General features: G+C 45.6%; 1 protein-coding gene, 1 long non-coding RNA gene and 1 pseudogene across 2 annotated transcripts in view; 1 reads left to right on the top strand and 2 right to left on the bottom strand.

The window, feature by feature from the left end:
- LOC139274078 (zinc finger protein 850-like) overlaps positions 1–1,038 on the top strand; it is a 56,505-nt gene extending 55,467 nt beyond the window's left edge. Inside the window, exon 6 of the mRNA XM_070891128.1 lies at positions 58–1,038. Within this exon, the coding sequence (XP_070747229.1) occupies positions 58–724 (667 nt within the window). The 3' untranslated portion in view covers positions 725–1,038. The remainder of the gene's footprint in view (positions 1–57) is intronic.
- A 1,850-nt stretch (positions 1,039–2,888) lies between these two features.
- Positions 2,889–26,094, bottom strand: LOC139273485 (uncharacterized). The gene is made up of 5 exons (XR_011595138.1): positions 26,026–26,094; positions 25,160–25,246; positions 23,069–23,183; positions 19,062–19,147; positions 2,889–3,175 (listed from the first exon to the last, which is right to left on the bottom strand). It is a non-coding gene; the product is annotated as an uncharacterized lncRNA (long non-coding RNA).
- On the bottom strand, positions 11,953–14,027 carry LOC139273475 (zinc finger protein 432-like; annotated as a pseudogene).
- Positions 26,095–26,513: the final 419 nt, after the last annotated feature.

Below are 26,513 nucleotides of genomic sequence, written 5' to 3'. Positions count from 1 at the left end.
GGTATTCAGATCACCGTCTGAGCTGGAAATTCATCGACGCAATTACACTGGGGAGAGGCCGTTCACCTGCCTTGTGTGTGGGAAAGGATTCACTCGGTCATCCCAACTTGTAACTCACCAGCGAGTTCACACTGGGGAGAGGCCATTCACCTGCTCTGAGTGTGGGAAGGGTTTCACTGATTCATCCAACCTTGTAACTCACCAGCGAGTTCACACTGGGGAGAGGCCATTCACCTGCTCTGAATGTGGGAAGGGATTCATTACATCATCGCACCTTGTAACTCACCAGCGAGTTCACACTGGGGAGAGGCCGTTCACCTGCTCTGAGTGTGGGAAGGGATTCACTCAGTCATGCGAACTGCTGAAACACCAGCGAGTTCACACTGGGGAGAGACCATTCACCTGCTCTGAGTGTGGAAAGGGATTCACTTGTTCATCCCAGCTTGTAGCTCACCAGCGAGTTCACACTGGGGAGAGGCCATTCACCTGCTCTGAGTGTGGGAAGCGATTCACTCAGTCATCCAACCTGATGAGACACCAGCAATTTCACACTGGGGAGAGGCCGTTCACCTGCTCTGAGTGTGGGAAGCGATTCACTCAGTCATCCACCCTGCTGACACACCAGCGAGTTCACACTGGGGAGAGGCCGTTCACCTGCTCTGAGTGTGGGAAGCGATTCGCTCGGTCATACAACCTGCTGACACACCAGCGAGTTCACAAGTGACTGCAGGGGTTGGAATCTGCTGTTATTGCTGCTGTTAATCACATCTCGACTGAACCATGTCCATTCTGACATTTGGGGTTTGTTTCTGCTGATAACCCTATAACTGGGCTGGACTTTAATATTCTGGATATATTGCTGATGGTGTTCTCGGGGCTGCAATGTCCATTTTAAGAAACGCTGTGTGTTATCTTTCCTCTTAATTCAGCGACTCTCAACAGAAATTTAGTGTGTAATAAAATTATGAACTTTTATTTTAATCCTCAATTGATCTTTGGTTCAAAATCTACAATACTGTGTGAAAGTTTCCACTGAATAAAATCTCCAATTACAAAGAGCTTGCTAACAATTCTTACTGACTTGCACATTACACACAGTGGCCCCTCCATTATCCACCAGAAAGAAGGGCAGTGGGAATTGGTGGGGAATCAGTGTCCCCAAATATTGCCCTTCCCGTCTGGTGTAGCAATCCCCTCGGCACAGGAATGGAGACAAGTCCAGACCAAACCGGTGTGCAGTACTCCAGGTGTGGTCTTACCAATGCCCTGTACAGTTGTAGCAGGACTTCCCTACTTTTACACTCCATCCTCCTTGCAGTAAAGGCCAGCATTCCATTTGCCTTCCTGATTACTTACTGTACCTGCTAACCTTTTGAGTTTCATGTAAAAGAACCCCCACATCCCTCTGTACTACAGCATTTTGTAATTGTTCCATTTAAATAATTTGCTTTTTTAGTTTTCCTACCAAAGGAGGTAACCTGACATTTTACCAAATTATAGTCCATCTGCCAGATTTTTGCTCACTCACTGAGCCTATCTATATCCCTTTGTAGATTATTTGCGTCCTCCTCACAACTTGCTTTCCTACCTATCTTTGTATCATCAGCAAATTTGGCTGCATTACACTCGGTCCCTTCATCCAAGTCATTAATATAAATTGTAAATAGTTGAGGCCCCAGCTCTGATCCCTGCGGCACCCCACTAGTTACAGTTTGCCAACCTGAGAATGACCCATTTATCCCAACTTTCTGTTAGTTAGCCAATCCTCTATTCACGCTAATATGTTACCCCTAGCCTTGTGAGCTTTTACCTTGTGCAGTAACCTTTTGTGTGGCACCTTATCGAATGCTTTCTGGAAATGCAAATATACGACATCAACTAGTTCCCCTTTATCTACTCTGCTTGTTACATCCCCAAATAACTCCAGCAAATTTGTCAAAAATGATTTCCCTTTCATAAAACCATGCGTGACTGCATTATGATTTTCTAAATGTCCTGCTGCTACTTCCTTAATGATGGACTCCAGTATTTTCCCAATGACAGATGGTAGGCTAACTGGTCTATAGTTTCCTGCCTTCTGATGCCCTCCTTTCTTGAATAAGGGTGTTATATTTACACTTTTACAGTCCGCTGGGACCTCTCCAGAATTCAGGGAATTTTCGTAGATTACAACCACTATCTCTGCAGCCACTTCTTTTAAAATCCTAGGATGCATGTCATCAGGTCCAGGGGACTTGTCCACTTTTAGTCCCATTAGTTTTCTTAGTACCTTATCTCTAGTGATAGTTTTAAGTTATTCCTCCCCGCTCCGCCACTGCAATAGTGCCTTGATTATCAACTGTTGGGATGTTTTTGGTGTCCTCTACCGTAAAGGCTGATACAAAATATTTGTTTAAAATCTCTGCCATTTCCAAGTTCCCCATTATTAATTCTCCAGTCTCGTCCTCTAAGGGACCAACATTTACTTTAATCGTTTTCTTTTTATATACATGTCGAAGCTCTTACTCTCTCTTTTTATATTTCTTGCTAGTTTGCTCTCATATGCTACCTTCTCTGTCTTTATCATATTTTTAGTTGCCCTTTGCTGGTTTATAAAAATTTCCCAAACCTCTGGGCTTCCACTGTCCTTCGCCACATTATATGCCTTTTTTTTCAATTTGATACCATCCTTTACTTCCTTAGTTAGCCAGGGATGGTTCATCCTTCTCTGAACATCTTTATTTCTCACGTGAATAAATCTTTGCTGAGAGTTATGAAATATCTCCTTAAATGTTTGGCACTGCGTTTCTACAGTCTTAACCTTTAACATATTTTCCCAGTCCACTTGGTGTCCGTGACGAGGGTTGGTTTATATCACATGGCAGGTGCTTGGTGTCAGACTGTGGGGTTGGTTCAACCTTCTTTGACCTGACCAAGGCCTTTGACATGGTCAACTGTGAGCGATTATCGAGTGTACTCTACAAATTCGGCTGTCTCAAAAATTTGTCACCATCCTCCGCTTGCTTCATGATAACTTGCAAGCCGTGATCCTGACCAATGGATCCACCACAGACCCAATTCATGTATGAACCGGGGTGAAGCAAGGCTGTGTCATTGCACCGACGCTCTTCTCGATCTTCCTTGCTGCAATACCACTTGTCACTATCAGTAAGTTTCCCGCTGGAGTGGAGATAATCTGTAGAACAAACAGGAAACTGTTCAACTTCCATCACCTTCAGACCAGATCCAAGGTCGTGCCATCCTCTGTCCTCGAATTACAATATGCAGATGACGCTTGCGTCTGCGTTCACTCGGAGGACGAACTCCAAACCATCATCAACACTTTCACCGTAGCGACTGAGAGCATAGGCCTTACACTAAACATCCGTAAAACAAAGGTGCTCTATCAACCTGCTCCTGCCACACAGCACTATCACCCCCCATCCCCCTCCCCCAATTATCAAAATCCATGCTGAGGCCTTGAACAATTAGGACCATTTTTCATACCTCGGGAGCCTACTGTTAACAAGGGCAGATTTTGATAACTAGGTCCAATACTACCTTCAGTGTGCCAGCACAGCCTTTGGTCGCCTAAGGAATAGAGTGTTTGAAGACCAGAACCTTAAAAGCGGCACAAAGCTCATGGTCTACAGAGCAGTAGTGATACCTGCCCTCATATGTGCTTCTCTGACATGGACTATACAGTAGGCACATCAAAGCACTGGAGAAGTACCATCAACATTGCCTGTGAAAGGTCCTGCAAATCCATTGCTAGGATAGGTGCATCAATGTCCTCGCACAGGCCAACATCCTCAGCATTGAAGCATTGACCACACTCGATCAGTTACAATGGATGGGCCACATTGTACATATGCCCGATACGAGACTCCCAAAGCAAGCGCTCTACTTGGAGCTTTGACATGGCAAGCGAGCCCCAGGGGTGCAGAGGAAATGCTCCAAGGACACCCTCAAGGCCTCTTTGAAGAAGTTCAACATCCCCACCGACACCTGGGAATCCCTGCCACAAGATCACTGAAAAGGGAAGAGAATAGTCCGTGAGGGCATTGAACACTTTGAGTCTCATCACCAGGAGTAAGCAGAGACCAAGCGCATACGGCGGAAGGAGCAAACAACAACCCAAGTACTTCAACAAACCGACACTTCAACCAACGTACTTTCGACCACTGTCTGACCAACCTGCAACAGAGACTGGAGCTCCCGCATTGGACTTAACAGACAACTGAGATCTCATTTTTAATGTGGAAGCAAGTCATCCTCAACTCCAAGAGACTGTCTTTTATGATGATGGTTGGTTTATATCAGACAAGAGGGGATTGGTGTCAGTGACTGTGGGATTGGTTTATATCAGACAGGAGGAGATTGGTGTCAGTGACTGTGGGGTGGGTTTATATCAGACAGGAGGGGATTGGTGTCAGTGACTGTGGGGTTGGTTTATATCAGACAGGAGGAGATTGGTGTCAGTGACTGTGGGGTGGGTTTATATCAGACAGGAGGAGATTGATGTCAGTGACTGTGGGGTGGGTTTATATCAGACAGGAGGAGATTGGTGTCAGTGACTGTGGGGTGGGTTTATATCAGACAGGAGGAGATTGGTGTCAGTGACTGTGGGGTGGGTTTATATCAGACGAGGAGATTGGTGTCAGTGACTGTGGGGTTGGTTTATATCAGTCAGGAGGAGATTGGTGTCATGGAATCATAGCAGTTTACAACACAGAAAGAGGCCATTTGGCCCATCGTGTCTGTGCGGTTGAAAAAGAGCTATCCAGCCTAATCCCACTTTGCAGCTCTTGGTCCGTAGCCCTGTAGGTTATGGCACTTCAAATGCATATCCAAGTAATTTTGTAAATGCAATGAGGGTTTCTGTCTCCAGCACTCTTTCAGGCAGTAAGTTCCAGACTCTGGAGGTTATGCTCGGACTGTGTAAAATACGAGTTAGGCCACAGGTAGAGTACTCGCACAGTTCTGGTCCCCACATTACAGGAACAATGTGATTGCACTGGAGAGGGTACAAAGGAGATTTACGAGGATGTTAACTGGACTGAAGAATTTGAGCTATGAAGAAAGTTTGGGTGGGCTGGTGTTGTTTTCTTTGGAAGAGAGGTGGCTGAGGGTAGACTTAATTGTGTACAAAATTATGAGGGTCCCAGATGGAGTGGATAAGAAGGACATATGAACATAAGACAAACAAATAGGAGCAGGAGTAAGCCATCTGGCTCCACGAGCCTGATCCACCATTCAATAAGATCATGGCTGATCTGATCTTGGCCTCAACTCCACTTCCCTGCCCACTCCCCATAACCCTTCACTCCCTTATCATTCAAAAATCTGTCTATCCCCACCTTAAATATATTCAATGACCCAGCCTCCACAGCTCTCTGGGGTAGAGAATTCCAAAGATTCACAAACCTCTGAGAGTGAAATTTTTCCTCATTTCTGTTTTAAATGGGCAACCCCTTATTCTGAAACTATGCCTCCTAATTCTAGATTCCCCCATGAGGGGAAACATCCTTTCTACATCAACCCTGTCAAGCCCACTCAGAATCTTACACGTTTCAATAAGATCACCTCTCATTCTTCTAAATTCCAATGAGTATAGGCCCAACCTGCTCAACCTATCTTCATATGACAACCCCTTCTTCTCCGAAATCAATCTCGTGAACCTTCTCTGAACTGACCTATTTCCCTTTACAGAGAGGTCAATAACCAGGGGGCACAGATTTAAAGTAATTGGTAGAAGCTTTAGAGGGGAGTTGAGGAGAAACTTTTCACACAGAGGGTGATGGAGGTCTGGAACTCACAGCCTGAAAGGGTGGTAGATGCAGAAACCCTCACAACATTTGAAACATACTTAGATATGCACTGGAAGTGTCATAACTGACCAGGCTGTGGAGCAAGAGCTGGAAAGTGGGATTAGGCGGGATAGCTCTTTCTCAACTGGCACAAACACAGTGGGTCGAATGGCCTCCTTTTGTGCCATAAATTTCTATGATTCTGTGGTAGTTGATATCTCCGACTATTGCTGCCTAATTCTCAAATGTTCCTACATATTTGCTTTTCTATCTCCCTCTGACTGTATATAGTACACTCCCAACATTGTGATTGCCCCTTTTTTGTTTATCAGTTCAACACATATGGCCTCATTTGATGATCCTTCTAACATATCATCTCTCATCACTGCTGTAACAGCACCTCAGCTTATCTGCCTTATTCCCTAGTCTTTCTTGCATTGAAGTGTGTACCATTAAGCACTGGTCCGGGAGGCGGGGGGGAGTTGGGGGGCGGGGGCTTGACATAAAGAACATAACAAATAGGAGCAGGAGCCTGCTTCGTCATTTAATACGATCATGGTTGATCCGATCATGGACTCAGGTCCACTTCCCTGCCCGCTCCCCATCACCCCTTATTCCCTTATTGGTTAAGAAACTGTCTATTTCTGTCTTAAATTTATTCAATGACCCAACTTCCACAGCTCTCTGAGGGGGCGGGACTTGTTGCCTGTCAGTCAAAAAAGTGCAGCACAAATAGTTCCATGGGTTAATAAACCCCGGGGGGGACGTGGGCTTCACACACACCGAGTGCGGGCCCAGGCCCGAGAGACAACACTCCGCACCATCCGCTTCACACACATCCGGGCTCAGCCCCAGGCCCCGAATCACAGCCCGCAGGCCCCGTGTTTTCCCACTGGTTCCAGGCCCAGTCAGTGAGCACCCGGGGAAGCGGGCTCAGCGGGCGCCACCTTAGTCAGGGCAGGGGAGCGGAGTCACCTTCCGCCATCTTGGTCAGGTCGGGGGAGCGGAGTTACCTTCCGCCATCTTGGTCAGGGCGGGTATCGCGGCGCATGCGTGGTCCTTTGGGCAGGGACAAGGGGTGGGCGGGGCTTCAGGCTGTCTGTCAGTTTGATTGGACACATGTTTATGCCCAGGTCAGTGGCCCCTGAAAGGGAGCCTTGTTGTGATTGTTGTCTGGTGACTTTGGTCCAACCCGGGATCACCCTATTGGGCCAGCCCGGGCTCACCCGATTGGGCCAGCCCGGGCTCACCCTATTGGGCCAGCCCGGGCTCACCCTATTGGGCCAGCCCAGGCTCACCCTATTGGGCCAGCCCAGGCTCACCCTATTGGGCCAGACCGGGCTCACCCTATTGGGCCAGCTCAGGCTCACCCTATTGGGCCAGCTCAGGCTCACCCTATTGGGCCAGCTGGGCTCACCCTATTGGACCAGCACAATTTAGAAAGGCTTAAGTCACTGAAATAGACAGCTTTACAATCGCCGCACTGGACTGTCCCTTTAACTATAACTATGCAAAGAAAGGGGGAGTCCCTGCCCCTTTAAATATCTGATCCATTCCCCCAGGCAGTGGGAGGAGGAACAGTGCTCGGTCTCTTTATATCCTGACCCAGCAAGCACTGCCGGATGGGCTGCCGCAGGCTCCTAAAGTCCACAGAAAGTATAACACCTCGGGTGTAGCAGAACAATGGAAAAGAGCACACACACTGTCTTTGCTATAATATATATATTTGTGTGTGTGTGTGTAAACAAAACACATCATTTTTAATGTTTGCTAGTCAATTCCCCAGAGATAAATTATTCTCTTCAGCAATTCTTTTCCAGCATTGTATTTCCGTTTATGTAAAATGTAATTGCAGAGTGTTTAATACTTTTACCATTGATTGATAACCCATTGTCTTGTGTGTCTCTTGTTTAGAAAGTGATGTCACACTGACCATTCTGTTACCAAGGTGACCATATCTGTCCGCAGTATTCAGTGGGAAAGGGGATTAAATCACACCGAGGATAATGAGCAGCCCCCCCACCAGTCTCTGAGCTTTATTGTTCAGTGATCACCTCACCATCACACAGAGCTCCTGAGATTTACCTCCGGTGTGTGATGATTGGTGCCAGTGATGGTAAAAGTGAAGCTGTACCTAAACCTGCCGTGAGGTTAATAAATCTCTTATTCTCTCACTGGTTCTATCCTTCGTTTGGAAAGGAATGAAACACTTGCAACTATCCAGCGAAATTTGCTCTATTTCTGTCTCCAGTCTTCTATTTCTTGACTGTTACTTTCACTGTTTCCTCCAAAACCATTTCCAATATTTGTGGACATTGTTTAGTGCCGCAATAACTAAGACAGGGTCGAGTGTCAAAAAACAGAGACAGGGCCGAGTGCAGTATAAACAGAGACAGGGCCGAGTGCAGTATAAACAGAGACAGGGCCGAGTGCAGTATAAACAGAGACAGGGCCGAGTGCAGTATAAACAGGGACAGGGTCCGGTGTAATATAAACAGGGACAGGATCTAGTGTAATATAAACAGACAGGGCCTAGTGTAATATAAACAGGGGCAGGGCCTAGTGTAACATAAACAGGGACATGGTCTAGGGTAATATAAACAGAGACAGGGTATAGTGCATTGATAACTGAGACAAGGCCTAGTTTTACACTAGAAACAAGTCTTTAATAATTGAAACAGTTTTTTTGCAATAACTGAAAGAGGTGATAGTGTGACACTCACAGAAGCCGGGTCTACTTTAACAATACCAGAACAATACATACTCTATTGAATACAACAGAGACAAGATCTATAGTTATAATAATAGAGGCGTGCACTAGAACTGGAACAACAAGGGCAGGTTATTTTCCAATCATCGCAGAGGCCAGGTCTAGTGTAACAATTCCAGAGACCGGGTCTCGTACAATAAGAGTGGAGACAGAGTCCAGATTAATAACAGCAAATGCATGGCCCACTGTGAGAGTAACAAAGACAGTGCTGGATCCAATAATAACGAGGCAGACCCTAGTGTTATACTGAACACAAGGCTGGATCTAGTGTGATGATCACACAGGCAGTATCTAGTGCACTCAAACAAAGATTGGGTCTCATCTAATAGTGTGTGCAAGTCAGGACCTATTGCTATATTCTCATTCACCCATCACCCCTGTGCTCACTGACCTACATTGGCGCCCGGTTAAGCAACGCCTCAATTTTAAAATTCTAATCTTTGGTTTCAAAACTCTCCATGGCCTCGCCCCTCCCTATCTCTGTAATCTCCTCCAGCCCCACAACCCAACGAATACTCTGTGCTCCTCCAAATCTGTCATTTTGGTCATCCCCGATTTTAATCGCTCCACCATTGGCGGCCGTGCCTTCAGCTGCCGAGGCTCTAAGTTTTGGAATTCCCCCTAAATCTCCACCTCCTCTTTCAAGATTCTTCTTAAAAACTACCTCTTCGATCAAACTTTTGGAAATCTGTCCTGATATCTTTCTCTGTGGCTCTGTGTCAAAAATGTTTTCTTATTGAATCGATTTTGTTAAGCACTGTGGAATGTTTCACTGCGTTAAAGGCGCTATATTAATGTAAGTTCTGGTTGTTTTGTTGTTGTAGTAAATGCTTTGTCGAATGTCTAATAACAGAGTTAGGGCCCACTGAAGTAAGAATGGGTGGGGTTAGTGTAATAACACAGGCACGGTCTAGTGTAATGGGAACAGGGAACAGACCATGTCAGCCTTGGCTCAGTGGTACCACTCTCGGCCCTGAGTCAGGGGATCGAGGGTTCAATTCCCAATCCAGAGACCCGAGCCCATAATCTAGGCCGAGACTCCAGGTGCCAGTACAGAGGGAGTGCTGCACTGTCAGAGGTGCCATCTTTCAGAGGAGACATTGAACCAATGCCCCGTCTAGTCCCTAAGTTGGATGTAAAAGATCCCACGGCCACGATTCTGAGGAAGATCAGGTGGAGTTCTCCACGGTGTCCTGGCCAATGTGTATCCCTCAACTAACATCACTGAGAATGGATTATCTTGTCATCATTACATTGCTGTTTATGGGATCTTGCTGTTCACAAATTGGCTGCGGCATTTCCTACGTTACATCTCCTCTCCATTCACTCTCCACCCCAACTCCTCCTTCACCAGTACTCTCCAACTCCCCAACCTCAACTCCTTTTTCATCCCTACTCTCCAACCCCCCCTCCTCAGCCCAACTCCTGTTTCACCCCTGAAATTGAAGACAAACGTAGGTCCCTTGCAGTCAGAATCAGTTGAATTTATAATGGGGAACAATGAAATTGCAGACCAATGGAACAAATACTTTGGCTCTGTCTTCAGGAAGGAAGACACAAATAATATTCTGGAAATACTAAGGGACTGAGGGTCTAGTGAGAAGGAGGAACTGAAGGAAATCCTTATTAGTCAGGAAATTGTGTTAGGGAAATTGGTGGGATTGAAGGCCGATAAATCCCCAGGGCCTGATAGTCTGCATCCCTGAGTACTTAAGGAAGTGGCCCTAGAAATAGTGGATGCATTGGTGATCATTTTCCAACAGTCTATCGACTCTGGATCAGTTCCTATAGACTAGAGGGTAGCTAATGTAACACCACTTTTTAAAAAAGAAGGGTGAGAGAAAACAGGGAATTAGAGACCGGTTAGCCTGACATCGGCGGTGGGGAAAATGTTGGAATCAATTATTTAGATGAAATAGCAGCGCATTTGGAAAGCAGTGACAGGATCGGTCCAAGTCAGCATGGATTTATGAAAAGGAAATCATGCTTGCTAAATCTTCTAGAATTTTTTGAGGATGTAACTAGTAGAGTGGACAAGGGAGAACCAGTGGATGTGGTGTATTTGGACTTGTAAGGTCCCACACGAGAGATTAGTGTGCAAAATTAAAGCATATGGTATTGGGGATAATGTATTGACGTGGATAGAGAACTGTTTGTCAGACAGGAAGCAGAGAGTCGGGATAAAAGGGTCCTTTTCAGAATGGCAGGCAGTGACTAGTGGGGTGCCACGGGGCTCAGTGCTGGGACCCCAGCTATTTACAATATACATCAATGATTTAGATGAACGAATTGAGTGTAATATCTCCAACTTTGCAGATGACACTAAGCTGGGTGGCTGTGTGAGCTGTGAGGAGACTGCAGGGTGACTTGGATAGGTTAGGTGAGTGGGCAAATACATGGCAGATGCAGTCTAATGTGGATAAATGTGAGGTTATCCACTTTGGTGGCAAAAACAGGAAGGCAGAATATTAGCTGAATGGCGGCAGATTAGGAAAAGGGGAGGTGCAATGAGACCTGGGTGTCATGGTACATCAGTCATTGAAAGTTGGCATGCAGCTACAGCAGGTGGTGAAGAAGGCAAATGGCACTTTGGCCTTCATAGCTAGGGGATGTGAGTATAGGAACAGGGAGATCTTAGTGCAGTTGTACAGGGCCTTGGTGAGGCCTCACTTGGAATATTGTGTTGAGTTTTGGTCTCCTAATCTGAGGAAGGACATTCTTGCTATTGAGGGAGTACAGGGATGGCTGGGCTGTCATATGAGGAGAGACTGGATCGACTGTGCCTGTATTCACTGGAGTTTGGAAGAATGAGAGGGGATCTCATAGAAATATATAAAATTCTGACGGGATTGGACAGGTTAGAGGCAGGAAGAATGTTCCCGATGTTGGGGAAGTCCAGAACCAGGGGCCATAGTCTAAGGATAAGGGGTAAGCCATTTAGGACCAAGATGAGGAGAAACTTCTTCACTCAGAGAGTTGTTAACCTGTGAAATTCTCTACTGCAGAAAGTTGTTGAGGCCAGTTCGTTAGATATATTCAAGAGGGAGTTAGATATGGTCCTTACGGCTAAAGGGATCAAGGGGTATGGAGAGAAAGCAGGAAAGTGGTCTTGTGTTGAATGATCAGCCACGATCTTATTGAATGGCGGTGCAGGCTAGAAGGGCTGAATGGCCTGCTCCTGCACCTATTTTCTATGTTTCTATGAATGGTGGTGCAGGCTCGAAGGGCCGAATGGCCTACTCCTGCACCTATTTTCTATGTTTCTCTCCAACCCTCCCTCACCCCAACTCTCCAAACCCCTCACCCCAACTCCTCTTTCACCCCTACTCTCCAACCCCCCTCCCTCCTCTCCAACCCCCCTCCCTCCTCTCCAACCCTCCTCACCCCCATTTCCTCTTTCACCCCTACTCTCTAACCCCTCCTCATCTTCCATTCACTTCAATTGAAAAGAGATAGACAGGTTGTACCAGTGAGGATTTGAAATATATTTACAACAGATTCTAGATGTTCTTAGAGTCCTGATCTTTCTAGATCACTTGAGGAGTAAGATAACAGACTTTCTCCTGTGAATTATAGAGCTGGAGTAGTGAGCCGTGATGTGTTTACTTGTTCATCTTGTTGACACTAAATCATTGCCAATTATTTGATGTGATCTGTATACTTTTATGTAGTTTTTTTAAAAAATACAATTGCTGAATGGATTCAAATTTAAATTGAACCCAGGTTTGAGGCGTGATGCTCCAATCACACATCGAAGGTGAGAGAGATGCTGTGAGGCACATACTAAGTCCAGCAACTGAAAGTGATTAACAGACTGGGTTTTGTGTTCAGTGATCCCGGGCGTGTTAACGATACCTTCCCTGGATATCAAGGCTAGGAGAGGCACTCTGGAAGATATGGGAAGCTGGGACTTGTCCCTGAGAGTAATCGAAGGTCTGAGAACTGAAATAATCTGGAGTCAGAAAGGAGAAAAGGCTAAAAAATGATAGTATAGTATTAGGCCGTCCCTTGTATCGAGGATGACCCACTTCCACACCAAAAATACATGAGTTCACAGGTGTTTCAATGAGGGACCTGACAATCTAGGTCCCAAACTCCATGCTGAAGGGTGGAAAATGCCTGTGCATGGATTCTTTTAACATGGGGTGGCCGTTGTACACCAGCCACCACATGGGCTTGACAGAGCTAGGTCTTGATCCAGTGGCAAGGGTTAACCAAGACTCTGCTGCACGGACCTAGTGCACACGCATGCTCCTACTATCCATAGATCGCAGTGTGGGCTGGCCCGTGCTGCCCCTGGGCCCTCGCCTCTTCTGGGCCCCGAACTCTCACCTCTCCTGAGCCCTGAACCCTCACCTCATGATGCTCCTGGGCCCCAATCTCTCACTGCTCCTCCGCCCCAATCAAAAATGGAGCAGTCAGAAACAGGTCATCAATTGGTCTCCTCTTATCTTGGAGACATCAAGTAACAACAGTTATTTGAAATATCAAAATATTAAACTCCTGCCTAGTTGAAGGGTTATCAGCAGAAACAAACACCAACTAACAGAATGAACACTGTTCATTAGGAGGTGAATAAAAGCAGCAACAACAGCAGAATCTAACCCCTGCAGTCACTTGTGAACTCGCTGGTGTCTCAGCAGGTTGGATGAGTTAGTGAATCCCTTCACACACTTCGAGCAGGTGAACAGTCTCTCCCCAGTGTGAACGCGCTGGTGTACCAGCAGGTGGGATGAATGAGTAAATCCCTTCCCACATTCAGAGCAGGTGAACGGCCTCTCCCCAGTGTGGACTCGCTGGTGTACCAGCAGGTTGGATGACTGAGTGAATCCCTTCCCACATGTGGAGCAGATGAATGGCCTCTCCCCAGTGTGGACTCGCTGGTGTACCAGCAGGTGGGATGATCGAGTGAATCCCTTCCCACATGTGGAGCAGATAAATGGCCTCTCCCCAGTGTGAATGTGTTGGTGTGTCAGCAGGTCGGATGAATAAGTGAATCCCTTTCCACATATGGAGCAGGTGAACGGCCTCTCCCTGGTGTGAACTCGCTGGTGTTTCAGCAGGTTGGATGACTGAGTAAATCTCTTTCCACACTCAGAGCAGGTGAACGGCCTCTCCCCAGTGTGAATGCGTTGGTGTGTCAGCAGGTTGGATGAAATAGTGAATCCCTTCCCACACACCGAGCAGGTGAATGGCCTCTCCCCAGTGTGAACTCGCTGGTGTATCAGCAGGTAGGATGAATGAGTGAATCTCTTCCCACACTCAGAGCAGGTGAACGGTCTCTCCACGGTGGAACTGCACTGATGAACTTCCAGATCAGAAGGGTAATTGAATCCCTTCCCACAATCCCCACATTCCCACGGTTTCTCCGTGGTGTGGGTGTCCTTGTGTCTCTCCAGGTTGGGCGATCAGTTGAAGCCTCGTCCACACACACAGCACATGTACGGTTTCTTCCCGCTGTGAATGGTGCGATGTTTTTCAGGCTGTGAAACTGGTTAAAGCTCTTTCCACAGTCAGTGCACTGGAACACTCTCACTCGGGTGTGTGTGTCTCAGTGCTTCTCCAGTCACACTGATGTTTGAAATCTATTCCCACAGACAGAACAGACAAACATTTCTCCTTCAGCATTCAAAGTAAAGTCTGATGATATTCAGGTCCTGAGGAATCGAGTGATTCGGTCAGAACTTGATGCGAAGTTTGGTTTGAGTTTCCCGTCTGCAAATCCTGCCATTCTAATACCCTGGAAAGGAGTTTACAGAAACCATTACTGCAAGTACAGGACACAAATTCAGAACAGACAATTGTAGAATCCATGGAACATTCTTGCCTCTCTTGTTCCTCCAAAGCTGTAAATCCTCATCCCATACACTCTCCGTCCTCCCTGTGCTGAAATTCAAACACATCTCACGTCTGAAGACACCATATCCTCCACTACCAGTTTTCACCACCAACTCTGTCTGGGTTCAGTTCTACACTCACTGGTTCCCCTCCCTCTCCTCCCCTGAAGGTGCTGACTCTGGCTGGGTTCAGTTCTACACTCACTGGTTCCCCTCCCTCTCCTCCCCTGAAGGTGCTGACTCTGGCTGGGTTCACTGGGACCGTGTAGCCCCGCCCACACTTTGCTGTTTTGCAAAGATGGCCATGCATGCGCTCCACATCTTGATGAATCTCGGTGGTGGCAAAGAAACCTGCAGCTTTCCTTTATTAATAACAATAATAAGAATAACTTTTATTGATATAGCACCTTTAATGTAGTCCAACGTCCCAAGGTGATTCACAACAGTGTTACAAGACGAGTTAGCCTAACATCTGTCACAGGACATTTGGAAAAGCATAATTCAGTCAAGCAGAGTCAGCATGTTTTTATGAAAGGGAAATCATGTTTGACAAATTTACTGGAGTTCTTTGAGGATGTAATGAGCAAAGTGGATAAAGGGGAACCAGTGGATGTGGTGTATTTGGATTTCCAAAAGGCATTCTATAAGGTGCCACATAAAAGGTGACTGCACAAGATAAAAGTTCACTGGGTTGAGGGTAATATGGCTAGAGGATTGGCTAACTAACAGAAAACAGAGAACAGAGAGTCGGGATAAATAGGTCATTTTCCGGTTGGCAAACAGTAACTCGTGGGGTGCCACAGGGATCGTTGCTGGGACCTCAACTATTTACAATCTATACTAATGATTTGGATGAAGGGACCAAGTGTAATGTAGCCAAGTTTGCTGATGATACAAAGATGGGTGGGAAAGCAAGTTGTGAGGAGGACACACAAAATCTGCAGGGGATATAGACAGGCTAAGTGAGTGGGCAAACATTTGGCAGATGGAGTATAATGTGGAAAAGTGTGAGGTTGTCCACTTTGGCAGAAATAATTAAAAAGCAAATTATTATTTAAATGGAGCAAAATTGCAAAGTGCAATTGCAGTACAGAGGGACCTGGGCATCCTTGTGCATGAAACACAAAAAGTTAGTATGCAAGTACAGCAAGTAACCAGGAAGGCAAATGGAATGTTGGCCTTTATTGCAAGGGGGGATAGAGAATAAAAGCAGAGAAGTCCTGCTACAACTGTACAGGGTATTGGTGAGGCCACACCTGGAGTACTGCGTACAGTTTTAGTCTCCGTATTTAAGAAAGGATATACTTGCATTGGAGGCTGTTCAGAGAAGGTTCACTAGGTTGATTCCAGAAATGAAGGGGTTGACTTATGAAGAGAGGTTGAGTAGGTTGGGCCAATACACATTGGAGTTCAGAAGAATGAGAGGTGGTCTTATTGAAACATATAAGATAATGAGGGGGCTTGACAAGGTGGATGCAATGAGGATATTTCCACAAATAGGGTGAAACTCAAACTAGGGGACATAGTCTCAGAATAAGGGGTCGCCCATTTAAAACTGAGATGAGGAGGAATTTATTCTCTCAGGTGGTTGTAAATCTGTGCAATTCTCTGCCCCAAAGATCTGTGGCGGCTGGGCCAATGAATATATTTAAGGCGGAGATGGACAGATATTCGAGCAATAAGGGAATAAAGGGTTATGAGGAGCGGGCAGGGAAGTGGAGGTGAGTCCATGATCAGACCAGCCACGTTCTTACTAAATGGCAGAGCAGGTTCGAGGGGCCAAATGGCCTACTCCTATTTCTTATGTTCTTATGTTCCCATTACACAGTACCAGATCTAAGATAGCCTGCTCCCGGATGGTTCCGCAAAGTACTGTTCAAGTAAACTATCCCAGATACACACGATGAATTCTTCCTCAAGGCTACCTTGGCCTATTTGATTTGTTCAATCAATATGAAGATTAAAATTGCCGATGATTATTTCTGTTCCTTTTTTTACAAGCCTCCATTATTTCTTGATTAACAGTGTAGCTACAGTGTAGCTATAAACTTTGCCCGCCAGTGAGTGTAGTATTTATTCTGTATCTCAGTCTCTGGTTAGCGAGTGTGGCTTTTCCTTTATATCTGTAAGTTTATGGTATGGAAGAGAGGTTTTCACTCTGTGCCTGTCAATTACTGGTAAGTGAGTGTGGGTTTCATTCTGTATCTTTCATTCTCTGGTATGCAAGTGTTGGGTTTACACAGTCCCTGTCAATTTCTGATATGCGAGTGTGGGTTTTACCTGTGTCTGTCTGTTTCTGATATTTGTGTGTGGGTTTTACACGCTATCTCTCAGTCTATGGTATGTGAGTGTGAATTTTACTCTGTATATAACAGTTTTTGGTGTGCGAGTGTGGAGTTCACTCTATACTTGTCAGTCTCTGGTATGTTAGTTTGTGATTCCTCTATCCCAGTCAGTTTCTGTTATGTGAATGCGAGCTGTATTCTGTACCTATCAGTTTCTGAAATGTGAGTGTGCATTTTACTCTGTCCATGTCTGGTTCTACTCTGTGATTGTGGGTTTTCGTCTGGCACTGTCAATTTTTGGTATTTGTGTTGATTTTCTTTGTGAGCGCGGTTTTACTCTTTATTTGTCAGTGTTTGATATATGTGAGTGTGGGTTGTAATCTGTATCTGTCAGTTACTGGTGTGTGAGTGTGGTTTTCACTCTCAACCTTTCAGTTTTTGGTATATGTGTGGATTTTATCTGTAAATTTCAATCTCTGGTAGGTGAGTTTTACTCTCAATCAATTTCAGGTAATGTGGGCTTTAATCTGTACTGGTCAGTTTCTGGCATATGAGTGTGAGTTTTATTTTGTATCCATCAGTCTATGTGTGAGTATTATTCTGTGAATGTCAGTCTCTGGGATATGTATGTGGGTTTTCCTCCTGTCAGTTGCATGTTATGTGAACGTGTGTTTTATTCAAGTGTGAATGTGGATTTCACTCTGTACCTGTCAGTCTCTTGTGTGAGAGTGTGGCACTTTTTATCTGTACCTGTCTGTTTCTGTTATGAGTGGGGTTATATTCTATATGTCACAGTTTCTGTTATGTGAGTGTGGAGTTTACCACATTCTACCTGTCTGTCACTGGTATGTTAATGTGTGTATGTTTTCTGTACCTGTCAATGGCGATATGAATGTTGATTTCATTCTGTGCCTTTAAGTGTCTGGTACAGCTGTGGTATTGTGGGTTTGACATTGAATCAGTCAGTCACTTTCAGGTAAATGTTGATTTTACTCTCTACCTGTCACTCTCTGGTATGTGACTGTGTGTTTTATTCTGTATCAGTCCATCTCTGGGAAGTGAGTGTGGGTTTTATTCTGTACCTATCTGTTTCTGATATTTGAGTAAGGGTTTTAATCAGCACCTGTAAGTTTCTGTTATGGGAGCGTGGTTTTTAGTCTGTATTTCTCAGTCTTTGGCATGTGAGTGTGGGTATTACTCTGTATCTATCAGTCTCTGGAAAGCAAACGTGTTTTTTTCTGTACCTGTCAGTTTCTGGTGAATGACTGTGGAGTTCACTAACTATCTGTCTCTGGTATGTGAGTGTGAGAATTTGTCTGTAGCTGTAAGGGCCTGGTATGGGAGTGTGGGTTTCACCATCAGTCAGTCAGTCAATCTCAGGTACTGGAAGTGATCGTGATTCTCTCTCAATCTGTCATTCAATGTGTCTGAGTATATGAATCATTATGTTTCTCTCAGTCTCTGGTACTGTTTGAGAGTGAGGGATTGATTATGTATCTGTTAGACTGGTGATGTGTGAGAGTGTGGGATTGATTATGTATATGTTAGACTGGTGTTGTGTGTGAGTGTGGGATTGATTATGTATCTGTTAGACTAGTGATGTGTGAGAGTGTGGGATTGATTATGTATCTGTTAGACTGGTGTTGTGTGTAAGTGTGGAACTGATTATGTATATGTTAGACTGGTGTTGTGTGTGAGTGTGGGATTGATTATGTATGTTAGACTAGTGATGTGTGAGAGTGTGGGATTGATTATGTATCTGTTAGACTGGTGTTGTGTGTAAGTGTGGGATTGATTATGTATCTGTTAGACTAGTGATGTGTGAGAGTGTGGGATTGATTATGTATCGGTTAGACTGGTGATGTGTGTGAGTGTGGGATTGATTATGTATCTGTTAGACTGGTGATGTGTGTGAGTGTGGGATTCATTATGTAATTGACAGTCTCTTGTACTGAACTATTCTTGCTCTGTGTGACTGTTGAATTTAGTTCCTTCTCCACCTGCTGTAGACGGATGATAGTTTGCGATTATCTGTGACTGTCTCAGGAGGAGGTTTGGTTCAGTCCATTACCTCCGTTTCTCTGCTCTTGTAAGTTAGCTGTTGGGTTTGAGAGTCAGTGTACAGACACCAGTGTGGATTGACACCGTGTCAGTGTCTAACTGATCGTGGGTGAGTGTAAGGGAGTGAAATTGGATCTGCCTTTCATTGCGATATGATTGGATTTTGAAACAACACATTATTGTACTGTTCCAAGTGACTGTGGGATGCATAATATAACTGGAAATTTGGATCACTGTGTGACTGACAGCTTCTGCTGCCTGTGACAATATGATTGAGGTCAGTTCTGTCTCTCTGCGCTGAGTGTGATAATGTACTTACTGTGTGTGAGAAGGAGCTGCCTGCACTGTTCCTTGTGTTCTGGGTGGAGTAAAGATCAAATTTATTCTGGCTTGAAGTATTTTGCTCTGAGAATAATAATAGGAGAACACTATTAGTTATGATATGGACAGGTGCCTGTAGACTATAACAATAAAGTTATAATTAATGTGTTTCTTTATAATAAAGTAAAGTATCTGGAGAGAGGAATCTGCGATACAAACAGTGACATTGTCTGACCTCACTGCAGTACAGCAACACTCAGATTCACCACACCAGGTGTGTAGGATGGTTCTATAGTAAGTTATCAGCATCCAGACACAACCCAAACCCAGCACTGGTCCATGAATGGGACCACCCGATTGGCACAGTCCAGGTTTATATCTCCCACTCCCATGGGACTACCTGCAAAATTCTGAATCGCTTCCTGGAATATAACCACAGGTACCTGGGCTGTACAACAATTGTTCTCAGTCTATTGGAACCGAGTTAAGGGCCTGTGTCATTAACAGAATGTCACAGTGACTCGATGCTGATGTATCTGAGGGAGCGACAATGTATCTCTCGATCACCAGCCACAGGGTTCTGGAGAATTCAACGCACCGAAACAAAATAACCGATTATTGAATTGTCTCCTGTCACACTCCTCTCCTGGTGCCTGCAATAGATGCATTTTGTGAAATTCCTCATATCTTCACTGTCAGGCTGTGTTTCCACTGTTCACTGTACAAGAACAGATGCGGTGAGATTGGAACTGAATCAGGAACATTCATTACTGATTTGGGGAAAGAAAGCAGCAATGATTTCAAAGAGCGAGGTGATTTACTTTCTCTGTTACCTTACACCGTACACACAGCCCGAGAATGGCCTCTCCCTTCCCCCACTCACTCCGTGTTCCGGAACTAGTTCCTACTCCACTCTGCTTCTTACAGACAGTCCCCGACTGCCGCTGAACTTACCCTGACACAAAGCCCATCTGCGGACACAGTCCCAATGCGATGAACTGCTGTAAGGAGGCTGATGTTTGCTCCCTTACTCGGGCCCGGGATATCTCTGCTCCCTGATGTGTTCAACGATCATCAGCCCAGCACAGAGGAAACGGCAGCCGCCGACAGAGCTGGAGGAGGGGAGCTCGCCTGGGCCCTTCCCGTCGGTTTAAACACTGTGTGGGGAGGGGAGGAGCAGCATGTATTTAGCACATGCTCAGACCATCTTTTTGTCACAAATTAAATTAGCAAAAATAGGATTGTTTCATAAGTTGCTTTTATCACTAATTAAATGGGCCACACTGAGAGCATGTTAGTTATCATCCGAATTACTGAAGAAACAATTGTGTGAGCCTGACACTGACATCGGTAGTGGGTAAAATGATGGAATCAATTATTAAGGATGTCATAGCAGTGCATTTGGAAAGAGGTGACATGATAGGTCCAAGTCAGCATGGATTTGTGAAAGGGAAATCATGCTTGACAAATCTTCTGGAATTTTTTGAGAATGTTTCCAGTAGAGTGGACAAGGGAGAACCAGTTGATGTGGTATATTTGGACTTTCAGAAGGCGTTCGACAAGGTCCCACACAAGAGATTGATGTGCAAAGTTAGAGCACATGGGATTGGGGGTAGTGTGCTGACATGGATTGAGAACTGGTTGTCAGACAGGAAGCAAAGAGTAGGAGTAAATGGGTACTTTTCAGAATGGCAGGCAGTGACTAGTGGGGTACCGCAAGGTTCTGTGCTGGGGCCCCAGCTGTTTACACTGTACATTAATGATTTAGATGAGGGGATTAAATGTAGTATCTCCAAATTTGCGGATGACACTAAGTTGGGTGGCAGTGTGAGCTGCGAGGAGGATGCTGTGAGGCTGCAGAGTGACTTGGATAGGTTAGGCGAGTGGGCAAATGCATGGCAGATGAAGTATAATGTGGATAAATGTGAGGTTATCCACTTTGGTGGTAAAAACAGAGAGACAGACTATTATCTGAATGGTGACAGATTAGGAAAAGGGGAGGTGCAAAGAGACCTGGGTGTCGTGGTACATCAGTCATTGAAGGTTGGCATGCAGGTGCAGCAGGCGGTTAAGAAAGCAAATGGCATGTTGGCCTTCATAGCAAGGGGATTTGAGTACAGGGGCAGGGAGGTGTTGCTACAGTTGTACAGGGCATTGGTGAGGCCACACCTGGAGTATTGTGTACAGTTTTGGTCTCCTAACCTGAGGAAGGACATTCTTGCTATTGAGGGAGTGCAGCGAAGGTTCACCAGACTGATTCCTGGGATGGCGGGACTGACCTATCAAGAAAGACTGGATCAACTGGGCTTGTATTCACTGGAGTTCAGAAGAATGAGAGGGGACCTCATAGAAACATATAAAATTCTGACGGGGTTAGACAGGTTAGATGCAGGAAGAATGTTCCCAATGTTGGGGAAGTCCAGAACCAGAGGTCACAGTCTAAGGATAAGGGGTAAGCCATTTAGGACCGAGATGCGGAGGAACTTCTTCACCCAGAGAGTGGTGAACTTGTGGAATTCTCTACCACAGAAAGTTGTTGAGGCCAATTCACTAAATATATTCAAAAAGGAGTTAGATGAGGTCCTTACTACTAGGGGGATCAAGGGGTATGGCGAGAAAGCAGGAATGGGGTACTGAAGTTGAATGTTCAGCCATGAACTTATTGAATGGCGGTGCAGGCTAGAAGGGCCGAATGGCCTACTCCTGCACCTATTTTCTATGTTTCTATGTAAGAGTGACTAAACTGTTCTACTCGTTCCGTCAGTCTCTGGTGTGTGAGTGTTTCGCTGTCAGTTTCTAATAGGCAGGTATGGGTTTTACTTGCATATTATTGTTCAGATACATGGATGTGGGTTTCATACTGTACCGGTCAGTGTCTGTTATGTGAATGTGGGATTTATTCTGTAACTCTCTGTTTCTGGTATCAGAGTGTGTGTTTTATTCTGTACCTATCCGTTTTTGTGAAGTGAATGAGAGATTTATTCTGTACCTGTCAGTCTCTGCTATGTGAGTTGTGTACCCGTCAAGTTTTGATATGTGAGTCTGGGTTTTATTCTGTACCTGTCAGTTTCTGGTATGTGAGTGTGTGTTTTATCATGTACCTGTCAGTTTCTGGTATGTGAGTGTGTGTTTTATCACGTATCTGTCAGTTTCTGGTATGCGAGTGTGTAGTTTAACCTATATCGTCAGCTTCTGGTAGGGAGTGTGGATATTGACCAGTACCTGTCAGTTTTTTTGGATTGGAGTATGGATTTTATTCTGTACCCGTCTGATTCCGGTATGGGAGTATGGGGCTTAATCGGTACCTGTCAGTTTCTGATATGTGACTGTGGTTTTAATCTGTACCGGTCACTTTCTGGTATCCAAGTGTGGATTGCATTCTGTACCCGTCAGTTTCTGGAATCTGGGTGTTGATTATATTCTGTACCTGTCAGTTTCTGCTATGTGAATGTGGATTTTATTCTGTACTGGTCAGTTACTGCTGTGCGAGTGCAGGAATTAATATGTACCTCCAGTTTATGATATGTGATTGTGTTTTTTTTCTGTACCTGTCAGTTTGTGGTAGATGTGTGGGGTGTCAGTTTCTGGTATTCAAGTGTGGATTTTTACCTTTATATGTCAGTTTGCGCTATGTGAATGTGGGATTCATTCTGTATCTCTCATTCTGGGGTAAGTGAATGTGTGTTTCCTCTGTACCTGTCAGTTTCTGGTATGTGAGTGTGGGTTTTATTCTGAACCTGTCATTTTCTAGTATCTGAGTGGGATTTATTCTGTATCTGTCAGTTTCTGGTATGTGAGAATGAGTTTTATCCTCTGTGAATTTTTTTCTCTCATTATATTGGATGAATGCGATTCAGAAATATTTTGAGTAGAGATGAGCTATTAGTACATTATATAATCCATGTCAGTCTGTGGTACAGTGAGTGAGTGTGGGATTCATTCTGAATCTGTCATAAATGCAAGTGTTTGTTGTTGCTGCAGAAATGAAGATTTTCAGTTACTTACGGTGGTTAACAATTACGCAGAAGAAAATGTCAGAAGCAGCCTCGTGGATAACCGTCGGGAAAGTGCTGTTACTGGTGAGATCACGATTTGCTTGATGCAAACTTCACTAATAACTCTAGAGGTGATGGAAAAGAAAGCAACATTTTGGGGACGTTTGAGCGAGATGAGAAAACATAATCAGCGCGAGGAGCCCGATCAGAGAGCTGGCGGGCAAGAAGCATTGAGCTCCTGTTTACTGCCCGATGCTATTTCCAAAACAACGGGGAAGAACAGTCCCTGGATCTGGGAACTTGAGGAGTCCTTTCAGCACATGGAACCTGCAGGCAAATCATCCCTTTGAGCCTGTTACATAAGGAACAGGGGGAGGTCATTCAGTCCCTCGAGTCTGTCACATAAGGAACAGGAGGTGGCCATTCAGTCCCTCGAGCCTGTTACATAAGGAACAGGAGGAGGCCATTCAGTCCCTCGAGCCTGTTACATTGGAACAGGAGGAGGCCATTTTGTCCCTCGAGTCTGTTACAGTGGAAGAGGAGGAGGCCCATTCAGTCTCTGTTACATAGGAACAGTAAGCCATTCTGCCCCTCGACTCTGTTACATTAGAAACTCGAGTGGGCCATTCAGCCTTGGAGTCTGCTTTACAGAAATTCAACGCCATTCAGCGCCTCGAACCTGTTACAAATGAATAGGGTGCCATTCAGCCCCTCAAACCTGTTACAAATGAATAAGAAGCCATTCAGCCCCTCGAACCTGTTACAAATGAATAGGAAGCCATTCAGACCTTTGAGTTTGTTGCATAGGAACAGGAGGTGGGCATTCAGCACCTCAGCCTTGCTATAAAGGAATTGGTGGAGGCGATGCATTGACTGGATACTGTTACACAGGAATAGAGGCGGCCATTCATCCTCTGGAGCCTTTTACTTTGGAACAGGAGGAGGCCATTCAGACCCTCAAGCATGTTATGTAGGAACTGGAGGAGGCCATTCAGTCACCTGATAATATTATAGGAACTGGAAGAGGCCAATAAACCAGTAGCACATGTTATATTGCAACTGGAGGAGGCCACTCACCCCATCTAACTTATTACACAGGAACAAGAGGTGGCTGTTCAGCACCGAATGTTGTTAGACAGGAACAGGATGAGGCTATTCTTCCCCTCAAGCCTGTTACATTGGATCAGGAGGATGCCATTCAACCCTTCCATTCTCTTATGTGGGAAGAGGCCATTCAGCCTCTCTAACATTAGAAACACAAGCAGACCACTCAGTCTTTGATTCTGTGACATGGGAACAGCAGGACGTTTTTCATCCCCTCGAGCTTCTTACATTAGGAACAGGAGAAGACCACTCAGTCCCTCAGGTCTGTTACATAGGAACAGGAGTAGGCCAATTCCACCCCTCGGAACTGTTAACCAGGAACAGGAAGTGACCATTCAGCTCCTCGAGCCTATTACATTAGGAACTGGAGAGGGCCATTCAGCTCCTCGAGCCTATTACATGAGGAACTGGAGAGTGCCATTCAGCTCCTCGAGCCTATTACATTAAGAACTGGAGAGTGCCATTCAGCTCCTCGAGCCTATTACATTAGGAACTGGAGAGGGCCATTCAGCAACTGGAGTTAAAAAGCAATAGGACAACGCAATTCTGCCCCTCGGGTCTGTTACATTAGGAATAGGACAAAGGCAATCATCCCCATGGGATTGTTTCATGGGAACAGAAGGAGGGCATTTAGCCCCTCATGCTTGTTACATGGGAACTGGAGGAGGCTATTCAGCCCCTGGAACCTGTTACATAAGAACTAAAGGAGGCCATTCATCCCATTCTAGCCTGATACAAAAGGTACAGGGGAGGTCATTCTGCCCCTAGAGCTTGTTACATATGAACAGGAGGAAGGCATTGAGACCCTCGTGTTTATTACATTAGGAACAGAAGGGCACTCAGTATCTCCAATCTGTTAAATTAGGAATAGGAGGTGGCCATCAGCCCCCTCGGGCCTGTTACACAGGAATAGGAGGAAGCCATTCAGCACCACAAACATGTTTAATTCGGATAACCTGTCTGTGTATCCGCACACAGTGATAGGTACCATACCTACTGTGTGTGAGAAGGAGCTGGTTGCACTGTTCCTTATGTCTCAGGTGGTGGAAACTTCACATTTGTTCCAGTTTCTTCAATTCCTTGCCTGTAGGAGGAGAAGGTATCTCTGATCATTCAAAAACAGGAGAGGTAGAAAAGACTAAAGTGATGAATATAATCGTTCAATTAATATTCATTATGAACATTCACAAAGGGAAGCCAGCGATACAAACAGTGTGTGTCTGACTCCACTGCAGTACTGCAGCACTCGGCTTCTGCATACCAAATGTGTTGGGCAGATTTACAGCAATTTATTGACATCCAGACACAACCCAACCCCTGCCCTGCTTCAGGAATGGGACTACCCGATGGAGCACGGACTTTTACACAGCTCAGATTGCTACTCCCCTCTCCCAGGGCACTAACCGTTCAACCAAAAACAAAGAGCCGCTGTTTAAAACGTGTCCTTCACATTTCTCACCCGGTGCCTGCAATAGATTCTCCTTGTATAAATCCTCAGTGTCCGGCTCTGCTTCCACTACTCGCTGTCCAATGACAACAAACACAGTGAGACTGGAACTAAAGCAGGAACGCTCACTACTGGTTTGCAGGAAGAAAGCAGCAATGATTGTAAACAGCAGATCCTTCCCATTCTGTCTCCCTTACCCGGGACACACGCTGTCCACACACAGCCCGAGAATGGCCTCTCCCTTCCCCCACTCACTCCACGCACTGAGACCAGTTCTTGCTCCACTCCGCCTGTTACACACAGACCCCGACTCCCCCTGAACTTCCCCCGGACTCGGTGCCGATCTCTGAGCCCATCTGCGGACACGCTCCCAAAGCGATGTGCTGCTGTAAGGAGGCTACTGCTCGCTGCCTTACCCCGGGGCCGCGGTATCTCCATTCCCGGCTGTTTCAACCATCTTCTTCCGCTCACTGAGTGAATGGCGCTCACAGGCTGGGGGAGGGCGCATGCGCTCTTCTGCTCACTGGAAATCGACACAGGGGGCGGGGCTTATCCCCGCATGCGCAGGTCTCTGCAACAATTCAGCCTTTAAAAATCAAAGTGAACTTTTCCCAATTTACTTTTATCAGAATCTGAGCAAAGGAACTGGGCCTGGGGGGCAAGGATAGAGAATGTTTATCATTATCATCATCATAGGCAGTCCCTCGGAATCGAGGAAGACTTGCTTCCACTCCTGAAGTGAGTTCTTTGGTGACTGAACAGTCCAATACGAGAGCCACAGACTGTGTCGCAGGTGGGACAGACAGTCGTTGAGGGGAGGGGTGCGTGGGACTGGTTTGCTGCACGCTCTTTCCGCTGCCTGCACTTAATTTCTTCCACTCTCAGCGATGAGACTTGAAGTGCT

Source organism: Pristiophorus japonicus, chromosome 9 (genome assembly GCF_044704955.1).
Source record: "Pristiophorus japonicus isolate sPriJap1 chromosome 9, sPriJap1.hap1, whole genome shotgun sequence".
In the NCBI taxonomy this organism is placed as follows: Eukaryota; Metazoa; Chordata; class Chondrichthyes; family Pristiophoridae; genus Pristiophorus; species Pristiophorus japonicus.
The sequence above is the reverse complement of the archived record's forward strand: the minus strand, read 5'-3'. Positions and strand labels throughout refer to the sequence as shown.